This window comes from Oryzias latipes, chromosome 24, assembly GCF_002234675.1.
Source record: "Oryzias latipes chromosome 24, ASM223467v1".
In the NCBI taxonomy this organism is placed as follows: Eukaryota; Metazoa; Chordata; class Actinopteri; order Beloniformes; family Adrianichthyidae; genus Oryzias; species Oryzias latipes.
In genome coordinates, this window is record NC_019882.2 from 15,724,464 (window position 1) to 15,745,667 (window position 21,204).

Sequence of the window (21,204 nt, forward strand, 5' to 3'; positions counted from 1 at the left end):
ATGAGACAAAATGTCTCGTTTCCCACAAATGAACCATCCTTTACACCTTGACCCAATGTCCAAGTTGAGGTCATCTACTTCCAATTCTAATTCTTATTTCCCTTACAAAATAGATATTTAATATTGTGAAAAATGTAGCTCTGTAACTTCTGCAATAAACTATCAAACCATTGTATCATCAGCATAAAGCTATATACATGTATTGTTAAAAATCCTCATCTTCGGAATAGATATTATAAAAAGTGTAAGTCAAAACAAAAAGCCTTGTAGAACGCCTATGTTAATGATAAAGTTGGAAGGAAGACCTTAAAGCCTAACACTTTTGATCTCAGAGAAAGTTTTGGAAACTAGCCAATACGCCGATATGTAACCAAGCGAGTCAACCTGTTTGGTCCTAAGTGTCAAAGGCTTTCAATAAATCTATAACAGGTGCTACACAAAAAGTTTTTTTCTTAAACCTGATCAACAGAGATGCAAGACGAGTAGAATAAAGGAAGGAATCTTTGGTAATTTACATGTTTTTAACGTTTCTCAGCGGAACTCCTCAATACCTTTTTTAATGAAATAAAAACCTAAATTTCTTAAATCTGTCACTGCTACCTAACATTTCTTACGATTTCTGTGTACATGAAAAGAAAAAAATGCTAAAACAGAATGATGAATGCAAATGTCAGGTGTAGCTACCAAATATTCAGGAATATTAACTAGTGTTCAAAAAATGCATACCGGTACATTTAACTCATTAAATGATAGCCAATCTTGTCTGCAGAATTTGAAATATCCGATTTTAAGAAGGACCGTAATAAGAGTTTCTACTAGCTGGCCTTTTAACATGGATGAAAGTCATTTTGGAAAATAAAAAAAAGACCAGTCATAAGGGCATACAAAACTTGAGGGTAAAGGGTTAAAAATGAATAAAAACTAGGATGTAACAACCAGGGTATAGGTAAAACCACAGTTAAGTAGTTTTTAAAGCATATTTTCTTGTTATATACCTTAGTTTTAGCCCTCTGAATGGTTCCTTTAAATTCCAGATTCAATTGATGATTGAGTGTCGTAGTGATATCAGGTTAGAGCCTCTAATTCAGATTGATCTCATAAAATACTATATTTTGCTCCCCAATGTCTCCCACTGAAACTGCAAACCTAAGCTTTAAATGACTTATTTGTCCACTGATCATCTCTTTAAATTTCTCCCCTTCCATTTTTCAGTTTTCATCTTCCGATCCCCTGAATCCCCAGATCATCCCCCAAGAGCCTCTCTCCTCATTCATTCAGCTTCCCCCACCCCACTATTGATCCACGCAAACACTCATCTATCCTCCATCTGTCCAACCATCCCTTCTTCCTGCCCTTCCGCCCTTCTCCCTCAGCTCCTTATCCAAGTCGAAGGGCTTCTGTGGTGAGGCTTAACACGGTCCACGACCTCTGTTGTCCCTGCTTGGGAACACACACAAACTGACAACCGCACAAAGACGGATGCAGACGCAAAGACGCACGCAAATTGTTTTCACAGCTCCATGAGCAACTCAAATGGCCCGGGAGTGACAGGGCAGAGCACTGGAAGGGAGAGTAAAAAAAAAAGTGAAGAAAAGCTAGATTTAACAATGGTGGAAGGAGAACAAAATGTAGAGCTTCAGTAAATATCAACAAAAATCTTATTTATGAGGCTTATAAACTGGGTTCTAAACTTTATACTCAAAAATGAAAACTTCTCCAAGTTCCAACAAAAGCTTTAAAAACAGGAAAAATGAACTGTTGAAATTGAAACCATCCACATCTATACTGATGACTTATAAAAGTTTTAAATAATCCATAAGGCCTTTCTTTGCACAAACACACCGTCATAATTCAAGAGCTTCTTTGATGTAATGAGATCAGAACTGTCTGCACAGGCAAAATATCAGGATTTGCTGCAACAACAGCTGCTTCAATCGGAAGTTCTGGGAGAAAGAAGCAGTTCACCTCCAGGGGTAAAAAAAAAACAAAAGGAGCAGCCATGGCAGATGAAATGAAAGTGAAAAACAAATCGCTGTCCTTTTGTCTGCTTGTGTGTAAACAATGAAGCAGAGTTGTGCGATGCAACACTGCAGCTCATCCATCAGTACTGATCTGCAACAAGGTCAGCTTCCAGCTCCATCGATAGGCATCTTAGCAGGATCCTGTGCTTGGGGTACCTGATGACCTCTGCTGTTCATCGCCACCTCACGTTTCTGTCACTGCACACCAATGTGAAACCTGCTGCGACTTCCAGAGGTGGGGTGAAGCCTTGGGGGAATAATGAAAGAAGACAGGGATCTGCCTGGAATGGCTTTGTCAAACTTCTTCACAGCTGCAGTGTGAAATCAAAAAATTTAAACCTTCATTTTTTTTTTTTAATATAACCTACTAGTGCTTTTTTGAAGCAATAAAACCTTTTATGTTTGGTGTTTATTTTACATATCTAGATTAATGAGATTACTGAGGCAAACTAATGTTATTTTATTATTTGAAAAAGGAAAAATGTCCTCTGAGATGAATTATACATTGAATTTTTAAAATATTTTTTGGGATTTATTGTCTCTTTTAGTGAAGATTAAAAAAAAAAATTCCAAAAAAACATATCTTAGATCCTAAAAATCACCTATTAGAAGAAGGACAAGACAATAATGGGAAACGTCTGGAAATCCGATCAATTCCTTTTCTGAGCAAACCACAGTAAGCAACTCAAAGCCAAGGCTATTTTCTTTTTTTTGCTGGTCTGGACATACAACTCTTTGAAGTCAATAACAAATTATAGATTATGATTATAATTTTCATTTTAATTCAAAACAGGATTTGTGTACCTCCAAAACTCTAAAATTGATTTAATTATGGCAACACAATCAAATCAAACTTTTTTTATAAAAAGTACTTCTCATACATTGCAAAGCTCAAAGAGTTTTTCAGTTAAAAACAAAAAAGGACAGAAATTAAAATACAAACTCAACCCAGGGCTCGACATAGCCATTTGTCCGCTGGCCCGGTCCTGTTTTTCGAGCAGTACGGACCACAAGACTTTATTTTTTACTTGTCCGCTCGGGCCACTAAAATATCTAACAATTAATACAATTTTCACCTTTTACAATAAAGTATATTTTGCGAAAACGTGTAGATTTACCTCGTCTTTATAATTCACTTTTTCTGCTAGTCCTGTGTTCAGACTTCAAGGGTTTCTATGGGAAACCTTTTATCACTCTTCTCCTCCTCTCCCGCCTGCACGCGCGGCTGTCACTGCCGAGCACCACGCGGCACGCGCTCACTCATTTTTTTTTCAAACTTTATTGAATGTAACAATTCAATACTAAACAATGTTAAACAGCAACAACGAAGGAACAAGCCAGTGGGTTATTATTACATTTTAGGCAGATATATTTAAACTGACACACATATCAGCGCGCCCCCTGGTGGTTTTTCACCGCGATGATCATAAATTCAACACCGTCACTGAAGAGAGACTGAAGCATGTCAGAGATGTGGAAGACATGGCAGGAATAGATAGGAATATGTTAGTAGTTATTAATTAGTAGTATGGACAGCAAGATATTTAATGAATGCATTGAAGATGAAACTGTATGCACTAAGCTTTAAGCTGAATGTCAAAGAATCAAAGGCAACTCAAAATACCTGAATCTCAGACTCAAATGGAGTATAAGGTCAAACTATTTTTTTGTTTGTTTTTCTTTACAACACTGTAAGCAGTAAGTATTTCTAGTTAGCTGAATGATCTCAGTAATTTAATTGTATTCACTTTTTCAATTATTTAATTTAATTAGGTAACTAAAGTAACTAAAAAGTAAATGTAACTTTGCAACAGTAACAAAAAGCAGAACCTTAAGGCAGTCAGGGCAAAAAAGTCAATAAAACTTCTTAACTATTGATTAGGAACAAATGTGAAATAGCAGTGATTAGAAGCAGCATGAAAACTTCTTAACTAGTGTTAACTACTACACTGCAGCGCTCTCTTCAAAACATCTGAAACAGACTAGAGCAGATTTAAGTTTGATATGCTCTATTTTTAGTCATTGAAAAGTGTATAAATAAGTGCTAGATGTCACCAGAATGCACCAAATTGCACCATATTAAAATTTTCCGGGGGGGGCATGCCCCCGGACCCCCCTAAAGTTGCAAGCACCTGCGGAGCGGCGGGTCTCGCTGTGTGCGGTGTCGGGCCAGTAACTTTCAAAAACTACTGGCCCTGTGGGCCAGTGCAAATTTCTGGGCTATGTCAACCCCTGCAACCCACCCTTTACCCTCTCCCTTCCATTAGAAAATACATCCCATAATCCCCCACACAATGAATACGTATAAAAGTAACTTCTAAAAGAAGTGTAAGGCTTGGCTCTACTGTGGGAGCCTCTTCATACAAGGAGCCAGCTCAGACACAGGAACATCCACAGTGCCCACCCAGATCAGGACAGCAACAGGGGCCACTCCACAGCCGTGAGGCTGAAATGTTGGACCCCAGCTTCCCTGGCTACTCAGCAACAACCACCGACCAAGCCGGCAAGCCCTGGCATAAAGGATCCCCACAGAGGAACATTGGGGCTAAAATCACAATAGGAACGAGATTAAAATAAAAAAAACACAAATGTAAAAACATTAAATAGAACATAAATTAAACACAAAATAAAATTAGGTACTGAAGATAATACATGATAAAACTAATAAAACTAATAAATAAGCGATGTGATTATCTTAAAGCAAAATTAAAAAAACCTCTATGGTCTCTGCGACTCTGAGGTTCTTCGACAGGCTGTTCCAGAGACGAGGACCGTAAGTTTTGATCCTCATCTTAAAAACAACTAAAAGGCCAGCACTGGAGGACCTCAGGGTCGATGAGGGCCCATACTTGAAAAGCAAATCACTTAAATAAGAAGACCCAAGACCATTAAAACATTTATAAAACATTGAAAAGGATCTTAAAATCAATCCTACAACACACAGGAAGCCAATACAGCGATTTAAAAATGGTTGTAATGTGTTCCCACCCCCTGGTCCTCGTCAGTACTCGTGCCGCTGAGTTCTGTAATAATTGTAGGCCTACAAACGATGTTTTAGGTAAACCAGAGAGCAGGGCATTACAATAATCCAAACTACTGAAAATAAAAGCATGCATCAGCTGGCAAGAAAGAGGAAAGGGCTCTGGCAATGTTTTTAAGATGATAAAAACCTGTCTTAATGATATTTTTAATATGTGGGATAAAATTTAGAATCGAAAAGTATGCTCAGGTTTCTCACACAGTGAAAAAGCTTAAAACTCTGAAGGGTGGTAAGATCACTTGTCTTTTGTCTTCGGAACCAATAATTAAAACTTCTGTTTTGTCCTGGTTGAGCTGTAATAAGTGACTTTATGTCTCAAATACAATTTTAAAGAGTAAATAGGTTCACGGTCATCAGGAGACGCAGTGATGTAAAGCAGTGTATCAACAGCGTAGCTGTGAAAAGTTAATGCTGTCTGCTGATGACATCCTCAAGTGGCAGTATAAACTAAAAAGTACAGAACCTAAAATCAACCCAAGGACAAAGTAATGTTTCTTAACTGGATTGACAGCTGATGACAAAAGCCTGTTGCATCAATTAAAGAAGCCATGCTTATGTGTGTGCTACAATGACAGGTTTTGTTTTTTAGCCATTCAGATCGGACTTTTTTTAGACCTGAAAATAAAGTTTGAATAAAAGTTTGCTGAAAGGTGTTAAGGACAATATGGCCAAATTTCCGCCCTACTCCCTAACGACGATAAAAACTAAATAGTATCTCGCTCCCTGGATTTTAAAAGCAATTCAAACACCATGTTCTTTTTTTAAAGGGCAAATATGACATTATCAATTTCCTGAAGTAACAAACCTAATAAATATGAGCATTTTATGAAGACTATTTATGAATCCACTATGTTCTGATGTTGAAAACTGTGATGGCTTATGGTCTATAGTCCCCAATCCACTGAGCATTGATGCACACCGGTTTTTCACAGAGACTTCTGGGAAATTTCACAGCACATCAAACTAAATAGTGCACTAAGTATTGAGTAGTGAAGGAATTCGGACACAACCTGTGTCTTTTATAAATGAAACCACTTAAAGAAATGGCCCCAGAACACTGCATGCATCCAAGTGGAAAAAGAAAATCCAACAAAATAAAAATTACTTTAAAGTGTAAATACAGAGATCCTAAAGCATGTCAAAAATAAGTTGAGCTACATCATTGATTGACTTGCATCATCTTAGACTGCAATAAAATCTGAAGATAAGTAATGCTTGAAAACTCACTTTGAGAACAGATAACCGTTTGACTCGACAAGAAAAAAACAAAAAATATTTAATTATTTAATTATTTAAATGTAAATCTTTACTTGGAAAGAAAAATATTGAAAAAGAGCTTTAGCACTTTCTGTGTTCACACGAAAACATGAAACTCATTTGGCTAAATTAACTTGATAAATGAATGGACAAAGGAGGGGGACAGAGGAGGGTTTTTTCTTTCTTCTTTAAACACAATAAGGGAAATAAATGATTTGGTGGAGAAGGCAAAAGAAAAACTTGAACCAAACAGTAATAAACAGAAGGTCAGGGAAAGAATAAAACTGACAAATCAACTTCTCAAATAGATTAAAGGTAATTATCTAATACAAAGCAGCTGGCTTGATTGGAAAATAAATAAAAAAAACTCTGGTGTCAAAATAAACCAGAGTGAAAAACACAAAGGACTAAATATAACCTTGAGAAAACCTGAACAAGTTTAAACAGGATGAAATCCTCTAAAGAACAAACTCAGAAAGCTTAACATATACAGATATAGCTTCCAAATGAGACTTCCTTTTAGGGTCACATGAGTTTAACAAATGGAGGGTTATAGAACAAAATATATAAGAGGACAAAATCGAAGTGTGATTGAAGTAAAATCCAACTGGCTATTTTAAAGAAGTTTTTAAAAAAGAGCAGGACAACAAAGGAAAAATAGTTTTGATCTTTACAACAGTATAAAACTAATTCTAACAGAATAGGTAATAAAAAATCAAAGTTTAAGAAGAATAAAGTGTTTAAAAAATGAAAAGTGTTTTCTTTTTTCTTAAAAGAAATGGCGTTTCTGAGTGAAGATTTAGCTTAGATAAGTGATGTTTGTTTTGTTTTTTTGGTTTTTTTAATAACTACTGAGGAGTTGGAGTTGAATTGGAACTGAAACCCATTAATATTTTTAGGCAAATGTTTTTGATTCTTAATCAAATCAGTGTGATGTGATAATGCTGCTTAGTGAAGCATATCTTCTTTCAAAGGTTTGATGTGTTGGAAGTGATTTCAACATGAGGCGGCGTACGATCGCTGAGACTATATAACAAATAATTCAGCAGTATTAGAGATCAATTTAAAGCCTCTGCTAAGCTGCACAGGAATATAGATTGAGTCAGCTTTTCTAAATCAAAGGACAGGATTTTACTTTTCACTCTTCTCCACAGACGGGTTTATTATGTCAGCATGAGGAGACGCAGCCTCCTGGTTTCCTATCAATCCTGCTGAATTGTGAGTTGCCTTCACCAGACTATCCACTGTCAGAGTCAATAGGAAAAACTTGTGTTTTCTTCTAGAAGCAATGATGGGAAAGTAATTTATGCTGAACTAAAACCCTCATTTTGGCTCTTAAGGAAAAATCATGCTTTTAGGTTTTTGGTGCCTAACTAAATTCCTTTAAGACAGCAGCATTTCTTAATTATTTTTGGTTGTAGATCTCTTGGATTTAAGGGCTGCACAGGGGTGTATTGGTTAGAAATCTCACCTAACAGCTAGAAGGCCCTGGTTCAAATCCCAGCTGGGACCTTTCTGGGTAGAGTTTACATGCTCTCCTTGTGCATGCATGGGTTTTGTCCAGTTACATTCCACAGTCCAAAAACATGCTTCATAGGTTAACTGATGGTTCGAAATTGCCCATGGGTATTAGGGCGGAACGATATGAGGAAAACTAGGGATATGCGATATTAGTGATCAATATTGCGATGACGATATAAATTGCGATAAATGAACAAGTAGCAAAAACAACAAAAACATTTCCATTTCACTGCAAAAGTTTAATTTAAATAAGAGTCAAAATACCTTAAATTATTCTCCAAATGATCTTCGTCTAATTAGGAGGGCAACAGCTAACATAAAAGCTCCATCTGATTGGTCAAATGCATAAAAGGATTTATTCAATTCATTAAATAGTCCAAGTTGCCAAAAGATTGTTTTAGCACATTTAAGGTTTACCATTTATTGTGATTTTTGTCGACTTTTGCGATATGGATATACCACAGCTTGAAATCGCGATAACGATAAATTTGCGATTAATTGTGCAGGCCTAATGGGTATGAATGTGAATAGAAAGGATAGGCTCCAGCAACCCTGTGACCCTAAAAGGGATCAAGTGTACTTGGAAAATGGATGGATGGATGGATGGATGGATGGATGGATGGATGGATGGATGGATGGATGGATGGATGGATGGATGGATGGATGGATGGATGGATGGATGGATGGATGGATGGATGGATGGATGGATGGATTTACTTTGTATCCTCATTTCTTTTGCAGATAATCCTAGTATCCTCAATACTCAACTACTTGGACTACAGGTGGAGGGGAAGTGTACAAAGTAAAGTAAATAATACATGTAAATAATTGTGACATAATTCTACACAGGTTTAAATCTGTCACAAGATACATAAAATCTGATATAACCAATAAAGAATTAAGGCTGTGAGATTTTCTGTATAGTTTATTATTTCCCTACAATATGTAGGAATATTCATGAGAAGAGAACACGTATAATTTGCCACCTCAGATATATTACAATCCAGAGAAGAAACTTCTTCTCTTTTTTAGTCACATTGGTCAGTCTTCAATGGCAGCCATATTGCATATTTAAATTCCCAATGGCTTTATGGAGAGAAAGGGGAAAGCTTCTAAGTCTTTTGGAACAATGAGAAAGATTTCCTGGATTATTCCTCATAGTTTATCGTCTAACTTTATTAAAAACACGACGGTGTAAACAGGCTGTAAGTGGGGTTTATTTAAACCATACGAGTGTTTTCCATGAAATGTAATAACAGTATCGATTGCATTTGACACCAATTTATCACAAATAACGGAAATACGGCAGCATGCCCACAATGTCCCAAAGTAGCGGTAGCCTACCTTTATTAAGCACTTATGAAAATGTTCTTCCTCATTGACTCCCAGATTACAGCCCTGATGACCCATCCTGATCAAAAACAGTACTTTGTTCCTTGCACCACCACTGGGTCCCAGAACAGACGTCTCTTTTCTTATATTTGTTTTTCATTGGTTAAAAGGGGATCAAAAGACTCATTTAGATAAAAAAAAAATTCTATGAAACAGACCAGACGTTTGGTGTAAACTGCCATCTTAGACAGCTGTTTTACCCTCAAAACACATGCAGACAATTTGACAAAAAACTATCACGGCCCCCTTATGTTTTTAAATGTTCAAACTCATATATACATATTTAATCTGTAACCACTAATGCTATTTTCATTTCTTAAAAAAAAAAAAAAAACATTAAAACGTACGACAACCTTTGAAAGCTTGGGATCAAAATTAGGCCAAAAACGGAGAGATATTTTAGCTTTTTACAGAAGGGCTAACACAACCTGACCAAGCGGGAAAAGACACCGCTCTGTTGTCAAAATGAGTAATGAACACAAATATGATACCAGGAGCTAAGAGCAGGTCTCAGATATCCAGATGACTGCGCAATGATGTATGTCTGCTTGCGGCGTCAAAACCTTCACAGGAAGGATCCCGGTGCTTCACCCCGAGGTGTTTTGGAGCATTTCTTTCAAACAGCGGAAGTCAGACAACAAAATGCACCTGGGTTTGTTTTTCATTTCCAGAGTTGGTTTCTATTCCAAACTGCATGTGTCAACTTCGTTGGAGGAGCTTTGGATAGAATGAATGTTGTTTGGGGACAGTTTTTTGATGGGCTAATGGAGTTTCCCCACAACCACCAGTGTGTCACGTTTCAAACAACAAAAATAAACATTCAGACGCGGCAGAAATGGGAAAAAAACTGCAAATCTATCAGTCAAGTGTTTTTAGTTAATTTTTTCTTTGTTTTCAAACAATAGTTTAAGTACTGAATGTGTCTAAAAGTATGATTAGGTACTTGAATTTGTAAAAAGCCTCAAAAGACCAAATAGAAAAACAAATCAATGCTTAAAACTAAGGTGATAAAAAAATCTTCCTTTATCGTCAGTGTTCTTCATTGAAGGAAGCAAATGGTCCAAACTGGGTAATTGAAAGTCAGTCTTAGCTTGAATAAAGCTAATCTTTTGCTAGATGGGACATCATTTGTATCCCAGCAGCACACGGTTGCCTAAAGTCTCTAAGTGAAGCTGACTAACAATAGCGGTTCAATTATTTTGGAAAGTTCAAACGCCTTAGATTTAATTACTGCAGCGGACACATTACCTTTGAGTTGCAATAAAGTTTTTAATTTAAGTACCTTTGGTGCAGGTTGGCTCGTCGGATTTTCACAACCACCAATTAGTAGCAGATGAATTGAGTGAGTAAAGGCCAACATAAACCTCTAATAAACGTTTGCGCCGATTATGCACTCTCACTGCTCAAGCAGCAGCACTGAGTTATAATCGTTATAAACCACTGCCCTGTTTTAGCTGATTCCAGCTAGTGTTATCATTTTTCGTCTTGTTTGTGTGTAGCAATGTTGCCTAAATTACAACTTACAAATCAAATATTAATAAACTTTTTTTGTTTTTAGATTAATGTGGCAAAAACTTGAAAAAAACACCTAGAAACTTTTGCTTTGCTGTTCTTAAAGAGTTCTGGAGACTATGATGTGCAAACTGTTAGAATTTGGGGGCTGCACAGTGAGAGGGCCCTGGTTCAAATCCCAGCTGGGTTCTTTCTGTGTGGCGAGTGCATGTTCTTCCCATGTATGTGTGGGTTTTCTCTTGGCATTATACCCCCACCCCATCCCACCCACCCCCAGGTCCAAAAACATGCTCTATAGGTTAACTGATGATTCAGAACTGTCTCTAGGTATGAGTGTGTGTTGGATTCTCTGTGTGGTTGTGTGACCCTGCGACAGACTGGCCATCTGTCCAAGGTGGACCCTGCCTTCACCCAACAGTTACTGGGATAGGCTCCAGCAACCCCATGACTCCTTAAGGGGGTCAGTAGGTTTGGAAAATGGAGAGATAGATGTTAGGAGTTTGCATCTTTACTTCAGTTTTCCTTTTAAACTCTCTTGGTTGATAATTCTTTTTATAATGTATTACTTATTTTGGGGGATTTCTATTTTCACAGACCCGAGTTGAGTTCTGTCCTGCAGGTTTTAAGTTCTGGTTAATTGCTCACACCTGCTGTTGAGTTCTGTTCACCACAGCTGCCTCTGGTCTCATTTGTCTGTGTGTGTGAAAGTAGTTCCATGGATTCACTTGTCATTTGCCAGTTTATGTGCCAAGGTAGCTTGGAGAAGTCTGTTGTCAAGTCTCTGTTTTGTGTTCCAAGTTTTATTTATTTATGTATTTTCTACTTTTCAGAAGTTGTTCAAGTTTATTTAACCCCTTCACACCAGCGCTTTTACTCCAGTGTTTACATTTTTTGACTTAGGTAATTCTTCAACTGTTAACTCAATTAACTTAATTACAATTACAATTGGTAATTCGGAGTGGAGAACAGCAGCCTTTCACTGATATGCAACACTTTTCAATAGTGAATTGCTTTTGTAATCAACGTAAAACAGCTGATTCTGTCACAGAGAAAAGTGAGTGAGCCGTTATGCAACACATTACTAAGCTAAAGTGCAAAGCTGCTTTTCTCCGGGTCAGAATCGGCTGATTGATCGTGTTAACGGTCTAAGTGTTATGGTATATCATAGAGCCTGGGCTACTTAGGTGTTGCCATCTCCGGTCTTAAGGGATTAATAAATCGATCGATTTTTCACTTGCAGCTAAACCTCCACATCTGGGTTTGGCTTGAAACTCTTTAGTTTTGCAATGAGCAGCATATACGTCTGTGCCCCTCCCACATACCAATTTTGCACCTTTATACATAATTGTGATTTTGACATGAGTTATATTTATCAAAATTTAAGAAAAGCCAACAAAATCAAGATTTTTTTGTCATCCTTTTCTATAAATCCTTGCTCAGCGAGTTACAAGAGTTACATTACATGAATGTTATGTGTTAGCTTTTAGATTTAGCAGACATTTTGGGGATTTGGGCATAATACATTGATTAATTATATGTGCTGACAGAATTTACTAAGTATAGATCGAAAAAAATTGCAAGACCCTAGAGACAAACAGGTAAGGTAGCATGTATGTGAAAATTATAAGTGATAAATTGCAAATATTTATATAACTGTTTACTTCCAACATTAAGACCCAAAGCGCTTTGCAGTCACAATCTCGTAACACCCATGTAGATACACACTGATGGGGGCAGAGGTGCCATGCAAGGATGTAGCAGGTGAAGGTACCGTAACCATTCGGCTTGCAATAACCGTTCGGGGTCCTTTCGACTGAGGATAATGTCACACTATGGTAGCCCCACTTGGACAAACTATGTAGCGTGGAGATCTACTCGGGCTCTACATATTTTCATTTCACGTTTCCTTTTGTAACATAAAGTTCTTTTCCCTCATAAGTTGTGTCTGACATTATTCTTTGCAATGTTTATAGAGAGATTTTACCACAACCCACTTTGTAAAAAGATGTGTGGCTGTTAGAATGAACCTGCTGCTCTACACAAGCGAACCGTGTCTCTGAGCAGACCAGCTGGAGTCTCGTAGCTTCGTGTTCGGAGGCAGGGAAGGCACTTTGTTATAGTGTGCAGTCCGGAGAAGGGTTTGGACCGCAGTCCGTTTGGCTGCAAATCCACTTAATAATAATCATGACAATAATAAAAGCACGTTTAGAAGATAATCTCGCTCTGTTTCGGAGCTCTGTCTGTTTACAACGGATGGCATAATATCTTCTACTATGGTAGTATCGTAATTTGTCCAGACCAATCACTATCTGACACGTCATCGGACCAACGGACAGCCAATCACATTATGTGACGTCAGCACTACTCGAAGGACCCCGAACGGTTGTTGCAGGCCGAATAGTAATGGTACCTACACCGGACCTGGAGTTTAGTGTCTTGCCTAAGGACACTTCGACATAAGGACAGGCAATGGGGGAACAAAACCTCCCATCCAATCAGAGGTTGACCGCTCTACTTCCATAACCCTAACTACTGTAACTACGTAACTATGAATCTTGGATGCTGTGCTCTGTCCAAAGGACTCCCTGTGCCCTCACAAATTAATGCTTGGGTTCAAACAATATTCATGGTGCAACTAACTTATCTATAAACACGTTAAGTTAAAAATTAATCTACAAATTAAAGTATATAAAAGTACTGAAAACTGTAAATTACTGTCTTCAAAACAAAATAGATTAAAAAAAATCGGAGAAATGTTAGATTTAGAAAAACACTAAGAACCAAAAGAATGTTCCTGGAAGCAACCTGCAAGCCCTAGGACCTGCTGTGTACATGTATCTCATGAGAGCTACAGCAGGAAAAAAAGCGGTTTTGTGCACAAAATCCATTTAAGCCCACTGAATGGACCACCAGTTTAGTCACAGGTCAAGGTGTGACAGCTGCTGCACTCTTTGGAACAGAAAGGAAAGCAAGGTGAAGACGGATGGAGACATGAAAATGGCCAGAAACATGAACACAAAAGGTGGATGTGTGTGAAAAGATGGAGAACATGAACAAGAAAGGCTGATAAATTAGAGTTGTGAAAAAAGAAGCCCGACAGGAAATCTATAGGCTAGAAGAGCTAAAACTCTGTGTGGGTCTTGTTGAGTGCAGCATAGCACAAAATCAACAAAAAAAAACCTACTATTGAAAAAAATCTTACCAAGTTGTTTCAATACAGAAACATATCTAAAGATTCCACTTGTTGCTACAAAGCCGGAGCAGTGTTTGCTTTCAGCTTAAACACTCTCAGTAGATTTTCTTTGAAAGCCTCAAAAACTAACAGCATGAGTTAGATGCAGATTACAAAACAACTGTGACCGAGTATTACTAATAAATTGACATGGTACAGCAGGTAAGCCTGAATTTATCTGAGAAAGAAAATAATTTGCGAATCTGCAAAAAACAAAAAGAAAATAAGACTATTGCATAAATTTGTAGACCAATTTTGCAGATGTAAATAGAAGAAAATGATCTTTTTTCTGTTTTATAAAATGTACGTCAGCTTTAATGTTAGTTTGTCTGTAGGATTTGTCTTTTTGAAGGTTTTCTGGGCTTTTGACTTTTAAGATTGGACTGTTAACACAATCTCCACTGATTTGCAATCAGGAAAATGCATCCCACTCACATGCACTGATAGCATTTCTGCATTCATGCCACAGCTTCCAAGGGGTAAATTATTCATCATGTCCCTCAGTGGTGGAAATGTCACAGGAATGTACTGCCCCAGACAGACAAACACTATGTCTCAGATAGCCTTTGTTTTTTAGCCTCAAGTAAGAAAATCCTTACACTTTCAAAATTTATGAACAAAATACTGTATCTTGAAATTGGTTTTAATAAATTACCTATACGAGTAACATCATCTATAGTCTCATATCTGAAAGATTGATTATTGTGTCTTTTTTGCCATCGGATTATGAATTATCATCAGAATGTAATTAATCACTACACTGCATTACAAGCCTGTAATTTCACTCCATTGACTCCATTCAATTAACGCACAAACCAGCAACATAATTAAAGATCCATCAACATCAAATACCCACGAGTCATCTGCACGGCTCCACTCAGCCAGCCGATAGTGGGAAGTCACGGTTGTGTCATCTACTAGCGCTGGAGGTCTGAGTCATGGTTTCGGTGACAGCAGCCGGTGGGCACTATGGCCTGATACAGCGATGAGGACTACTGACACAGACAGTGAGTCACCGATGACATGAAATGTATTTGTGTATTCGCTGGCATACGTGCTTTCGTGTAATAGCGTGTGGGTGCTTGTGTGATGTTGTTGGTAGAAAAACACCATCTGATCACGTTATGCTTTCGCTGTGATCAATCCAACTTTTTATCTTATAGAACATCTAATTTAACAATTCTAAAGTCTTTTTTAGCTTCAACAAGCCACTTTGTTTTTTTCTTACAAGATTACTAAGCCTAAAAAGCAGAAAATGGTTGAATTACTTTTTTATCAAACACACTGTTACTGGTATTTTTTTAGACTGGAAACAAATCTTCCAATATTTGTTACTGTTGCTATAGCCCAAATCCAGTTAATGAGAGTTTATTGAAAGCAGAGATGATGTTTAACTTTGTTTTTTTATTTAACCATGAGTGTGAGAACTATTTTAGGCAAAAAAAGAAAATACTTAATTGGAGGTAACTGTAGAAGTTTCAGAAAAGACGTGATGACCAGGTGCAATCTGTCAAGAACAAGTGCATATTGTTTTTATTAATTATGAACCCATGATGACATAACTTTTGAAGCACACACATCTTCAAGCCTGACTGATTGATCTCTGCTCAGCTGCAGTAGCGTCAGCTCTATGCAATTAGCGTAGCTAATGAAGCGGGAGAAAAACTGCTGTTAAATTACACAAACCGCCAGTTTTTCCACTTAAGGCACACTGACCAGAAGTGTTTTTCACTATGTGAGGCCTGCAAAAAAGAAAAAGAAAAAATAGAAAATCACATGGCAAAAACAATTACTTTCAGCTATGAGTCTCAGAGACTTAATTTGTGGTTAGCAGGGTTGGTTTCAACAAAAGACTGAGGGCACTGCGGTTACTGGTCGTTGTGCAAAGGAAATGCCTTTTCATAGTGAAGTATCCCGTAACCCTTGTACCATCTTGTGGGGTCAAAATGACCCCACCCTTACAGTGACGTGTTACCCCTACCATGACAAAGGTGGATAAATGTGAAGAGGATTTCATGCAATCCATGGACACCAGTGAAGATCACATTATTGAAGAAAAAAAGGTTCAGTACACTGTCTAGTGGGGTCTAGATGACCCAACTCCCAACGTTAAAGTGCCTTGGATAGCACAAGGGTTAAAAAGTGTAAAATCTAGCTTTTTCACTACAGAGAGAGCTAATTGTCCACAACCAAACTAACAAACAGTTAGACATCCAGCGCAGCTTGTGATGCTATCATCTAGCTTAGCTATTACAGCAGCTAACAGAGCAAAACATGTTGTTGACTGTGGTTTGGCATTAGTTCCACTGCATTAGACACAATCACTATCTTTGTGACAGCATCTCATTCACAGGCGCACACACTCCCTTCCTATCATCAGCAAAAATCTGCAGCCTTCCCATTTACAGCACAGTGGCGTGTTTCATGTATATTCGCCGCATGTGGAAATGCCATTAGCACTCTGATGTAAACATGTTCACTGGCACAGTTGTATCTCCTATTCAGAAGAAAATGAGCCAGGCGGGGTCTTTCTTCCACGGCATAACTGGCGCTTTTCAAGCACACACTCTTACATCCGAGTCATACATATAACATCTTAGTGATTCACTTTTACTGAGCTCATAAAAGTCCATTCAACAAGGTTTCATTTGGTTGGCATAACTAATGTGCCTATAATGGAGATGTGCACATATAAAGCCATGTAACTTTTTCATTCTACACAGGAACGCATCCAATTCCAGACAAATAAACAAACAAAAAACCTCTAAAATATTATTTTGTAAATAGAAATCCAGGCCAAAAATAGTTTTGTATTTAATACCTCACCAATAATGTTGTCTTGATTTTTTTTCCCCACAATGTACCCTGTGTCACTATTCTATCCCATGAAACGTTGTTGGGTAATGGGAAATGAACTGTAAAAGGTGAGAAACCACACATGAAAAGTAAATCACACCCAGTAAAGTAACTAGGAGTTCCAATAGGAAAAAGGTCTCTCCCTAATGGGTTACTTTCGCAAAAACAACCAAAGAGTTTCAGGAGGCACTGTTTTTTTTGGGGGGCAGTTATCGTTGTGAGAACCATTTGTGACATCAGATGTGACATCATCGCATGGACCCCTTCACAGTGTTGATCAATCGGATGGAGCCCTTTCAGATTAGATACCCGCCTCCTATGTAGACTAGGGTCATTTGGAGTATAATTTAAGGTATGTTAGCTCTTAATTAAATTAAAATGTTGCAGTGAAATAAAAAAGGTCTTCAGAGTGCACTCAGACCAAGTACGCTTGAGCCAGATCTATGATGGTCCATCTCCTTCACAGTTTCAGCAAAGAAAAGCTGGTCACATGCCCGGCGTGAACATAGCATCACAGTCACCGTCTCAAACACCCATGCGCACACACATTCACACACTGATGGTGGCTCCGCTGACGAACGCTGGCGCCAACCTATAACCACCAGGACCAATGTGGGATTCAAGCGCCTAGCCCAAGGACTCTTCGACATATGGACATGCAAGGCGTGAACCCAATATTTGATCTTTCTATCAGAGATCAAGCGCCCTACCTCTGCACCACAGCTGTCCCCAAGTTCTCCTAAACTTTAATGGGGTCTGTCTGGTACACACAAGATACTGATTTTTTTTACCAAATTTTCTAGTTAATGAAAAAGCGCCACAATAATTCTCCATTTACAGTAAAGAAAGGGAAAATCCTGAAACAGTGTTGTTGTTAGATGTCAAGTAGGTACTGGCAGTTAAAGGAAAATGTTAGCACTTTGTACTCCCATCTATCTATCCAGCCATTTTCCAAACCCACTTAACCCTTTAACACCGGAGCTCTAGCTCCAGTGTTGACATTCTAAAAGTCAGCGCCATAATGCAAATCGATGCAAAGCCGATATGAAAAGCCGCTTTGTCTGCATCAGAATCAGCTGATTCACGATGATCAAAGAGTGTGTGTTGTGTAGGTGTCACCGGCAACATTGCTGGTGCTAAAGGATTCATCTCTTTTGGGGTTGCTGGAGCCTATCTTTATTATTGGGCAAAGGTGGAGTTCACCCTGGATGGTTTGCCAGTCCACCATAACTTGTCTCCTGTTCAGCAGCTCAAGTGTTGGTTATTCCAGCCTCAAACAGGAGTTTAAAAAACTGTGTGACCTTGTAGGGGTGGATTTGTTCACTCTCTAACGTGTAATGTGAACTCAAGCCAAACACACACAAAAAGCGGTAACAATTTTGGGATTTCCAGCTAAATCAGACTAAGGATGTCTAAACACACCCATTCTGCCAGCCTGTTAAAACCTAAAAGAAACTCAAAAGGCCAGAAGAGCGGCACAGCATTTACTGAGCCAATATACAATAGAAATAATATGATTTTCACTGTTTTGCCGCCTACGCGTTTGCCAACACATTTCTTCAGCAATTCTGTGAAGTGCAAATGTGCCATAAAGAGCCCTAGAAAAGTATGTGGTTCCTCGGAGGAGCTCCCAATTCTCTATTTTTTAGAATACTCAAAGCAAAAATAAAGATAAATTTGTACAAACACTGTTGTTTTTTTATATATAACACAAGAACCATAGTAAGGCATCAGTTCGTTCAGTTTCTAGAGTATTGTTTGCAAATTGTGACAGCTGACATCTGTTGTGCAATATCACTGTTGCACGCATGACAGGCTTTCCATACCTCTGAATCTAAATCAGACTCCTTTGATGATTTCTGTTCAGGAAAGAAAAAAAAACTCTTTAAAGGCAAACACATGTAGGAGCAAAACGACTACATTTGCAGGTAAAGCTGAATAATGCATGGACTACATCAAAAGAAGGGGTGAATTTGGGATATTTTGCTTTTTTTGTCTTTAGATTAAAGGCTTTGAACTATTTTCATGCATAGTAACTAGGAACTATGTCATTTATTAATAACAATTGATAACAATATTTATAGTCCTAAGTAGGGCAGTTTGTTTGCCCCACTCTTGTTTCAACATCAGTCCAGTAACAATTTAAGAAGGAACAAGTATGCAAAAAAAATCTTTGTGAAATGCTTCACATCTAAAATATTGAATTTGGTTTAGTCAACTGCAGTCATTTTTACCCTATTTTTCATTTAGTTGTGTTTTAGAAATTGCATCATGGGAGGCCCGCTTGCTGCTCCTTGCCTTTTTTTCCCCCCCAGTCTAGACTGGTTCAACAGACACAGATGGTGATGGGAGACTGAAGGGTTACTGCCAGAAAGTTAGGTCAAATATTCTCTCATCCTGCACAAAGCTGAGCATATGTCGGAGGAATGCGATGCCGATCCATCCAAATCACGTTTTTCCTCCCTCTTCCAATCCCATCAGAGGTCGGTGTTGACGCTGAAAGCTCTCATCTGCAGCATATTTCAATTACTCAATATCTCAAGCAACGTCATGACCTTTTAGACACCTATTACGGTCTGAAAATGTGACCTTTGAGTAATCCATCTAACCTCTTGTCTGCAGATCCTCCTCTTCAGCTCAGTGTCACACTGAAGACGTGTCTCTGGCTGATTCCCCAGGATAACCTGTTTGTTTGTTTAGTTTTCACTAAAAAAAACTGTTTCCGCTCCTCTGATTGATCGCCCCCCCCTTACAGGATCAATAGTAATTGTAGTACTTACCAGCTGCATGCCACAGATGAAGGCCAAGGTGCATCTGCCACTACAGCACCCCATGATGTTCTCCTCCCTCTCTGCGGTGGTCCACGTGGAGCAAAAGCTCGGGAGAGCTCCCAGATTCCTCCCGTTACAATCCGACAGCTCCCTCCCTTCCCTGATTTTTTTTTTTTTTTGGAATGGGGGGGGGGTCGTCTGTCTGGCCAGCAGCCCAGGTAGGGGCGGCTTCAAAGCGAGCAGTTCAGCCCCTGTGCTCTGGGGGGCTCGGGGGAATCAAAGCTGTCTGCTTCGTTCAGACGGAGGGGCTCCTGAAGCCTCCACTGGATTTCCAGGGGCCCAAAGATGGGGGGGGGGGGGGGGGGGGGGGGCGAAACAACAAATGATTCAGCTGGTGGGATGCATTTTAACTGACAATTGGAGGAATCTCCTAGAGACAAATAAATCAGGGCTTGGTTTATTTAGGGAAAAAAAGGTGCCAAAAAGCCGTGTCCACTCCAGCACCCCCTGACCTACTAATTCCAGTAAGGCTGCATTCTCGTCCCCATCATTTAAAGCAGAGTTAGAGCCAAATGTTGGTATTAGATGGAGATATTCAGATTAGATCGCTTGTTTAGTAATGCAATTAAGCACCACTTTGTGTTATGGCTTATTAGAAAAGCCTAATTTGTTTCCAGGCGGAGTAAACAAGTGAAAGTGGTCCCTAGCTCTTCCTCTCCTCTTCTCTCTGGGGAAGAAACAATCATGAATCCTCAGAAGAAGAAAACTTCTGCTCTCAGATTTATTATCATTATTATTATTCAAAATGCTGTGTTGAATCCATCCTTGCACATTTTGTTGCATGGATGTTAAGAAATATCACCAGCTACCAGAAGAAGAAGAAGCAGAAGATCTCTGGATGATGAGTCCTCCTCCTCCTCCGGTTCATCTCCACAGCAGATTCTCTTTAAACAGCCACATTTGGGTGAGCAAAGATCGCAGCCTCCTTTACAGCAGCAAAGATCACATGGGGGAGAAAAAAATAAATAAACAAAAACAGAAAATACCACATGTCCAGATTTCGGAGGAAAACATGGTTGTGAAATTCGTTTTCCAGGTTAAGTCTCCAATGAAACGCCGCGGAAAAGAGGAGCGCAGGAAGTTTATGTTGTCATCTCGGGCTTGTCTTCAAGGAGTGGAAAGAGGGGAGACAATGGAAACCAGGATGGACCAACGGACCGAGGGAGACAGCCGAGAGGAGCGTCTCCCGCCCGCCATCTGTCAAGTCAAATAACACGCCTTCGTGCGCCTGCGCCGGAACGGAATTTCATAATAAAAGTCTTTCCGTGTGGTCCTGCCATTGACTGTACATTTAGGTTGTTTTCCTTCATAAAAACATTCGAATTTAGATACGAATACATTTCTAAAAAATATTACACTAGCTTGTATTGTGACTTATTAATAATATTTTTACCAACGTTATTTACGTGACTTAAAGTGCAAAAATTCCACTAAATGTGTAATTCCAATAAATGTGGGTCTTAATGGGTTAATTGCTGCAAATATGTATTATAAACTTTTATCTTATTTCATTTTGCCCTGCCTCTTTTTTGGTGCCATGCA

General features: G+C 38.7%; 1 protein-coding gene across 2 annotated transcripts in view; it reads right to left on the bottom strand.

The window, feature by feature from the left end:
- nkain2 (sodium/potassium transporting ATPase interacting 2) overlaps nt 1–20,880 on the bottom strand; it is an 81,240-nt gene extending 60,360 nt beyond the window's left edge. The window contains exons 1-2 of one of the 2 annotated variants that reach the window (XM_004083732.4): nt 20,472–20,879; nt 19,612–20,329 (exon numbers count right to left, since the gene is read on the bottom strand). In XM_004083732.4, coding sequence (XP_004083780.2) covers nt 19,612–19,665 — 54 coding nt within the window. In that variant the 5' untranslated portion in view covers nt 19,666–20,329; nt 20,472–20,879. Of the gene's footprint in view, nt 1–19,611; nt 20,330–20,471 lie in introns of both variants that reach the window. The other variant, XM_023953082.1, reaches the window with a different exon arrangement.
- Nucleotides 20,881–21,204: the final 324 nt, after the last annotated feature.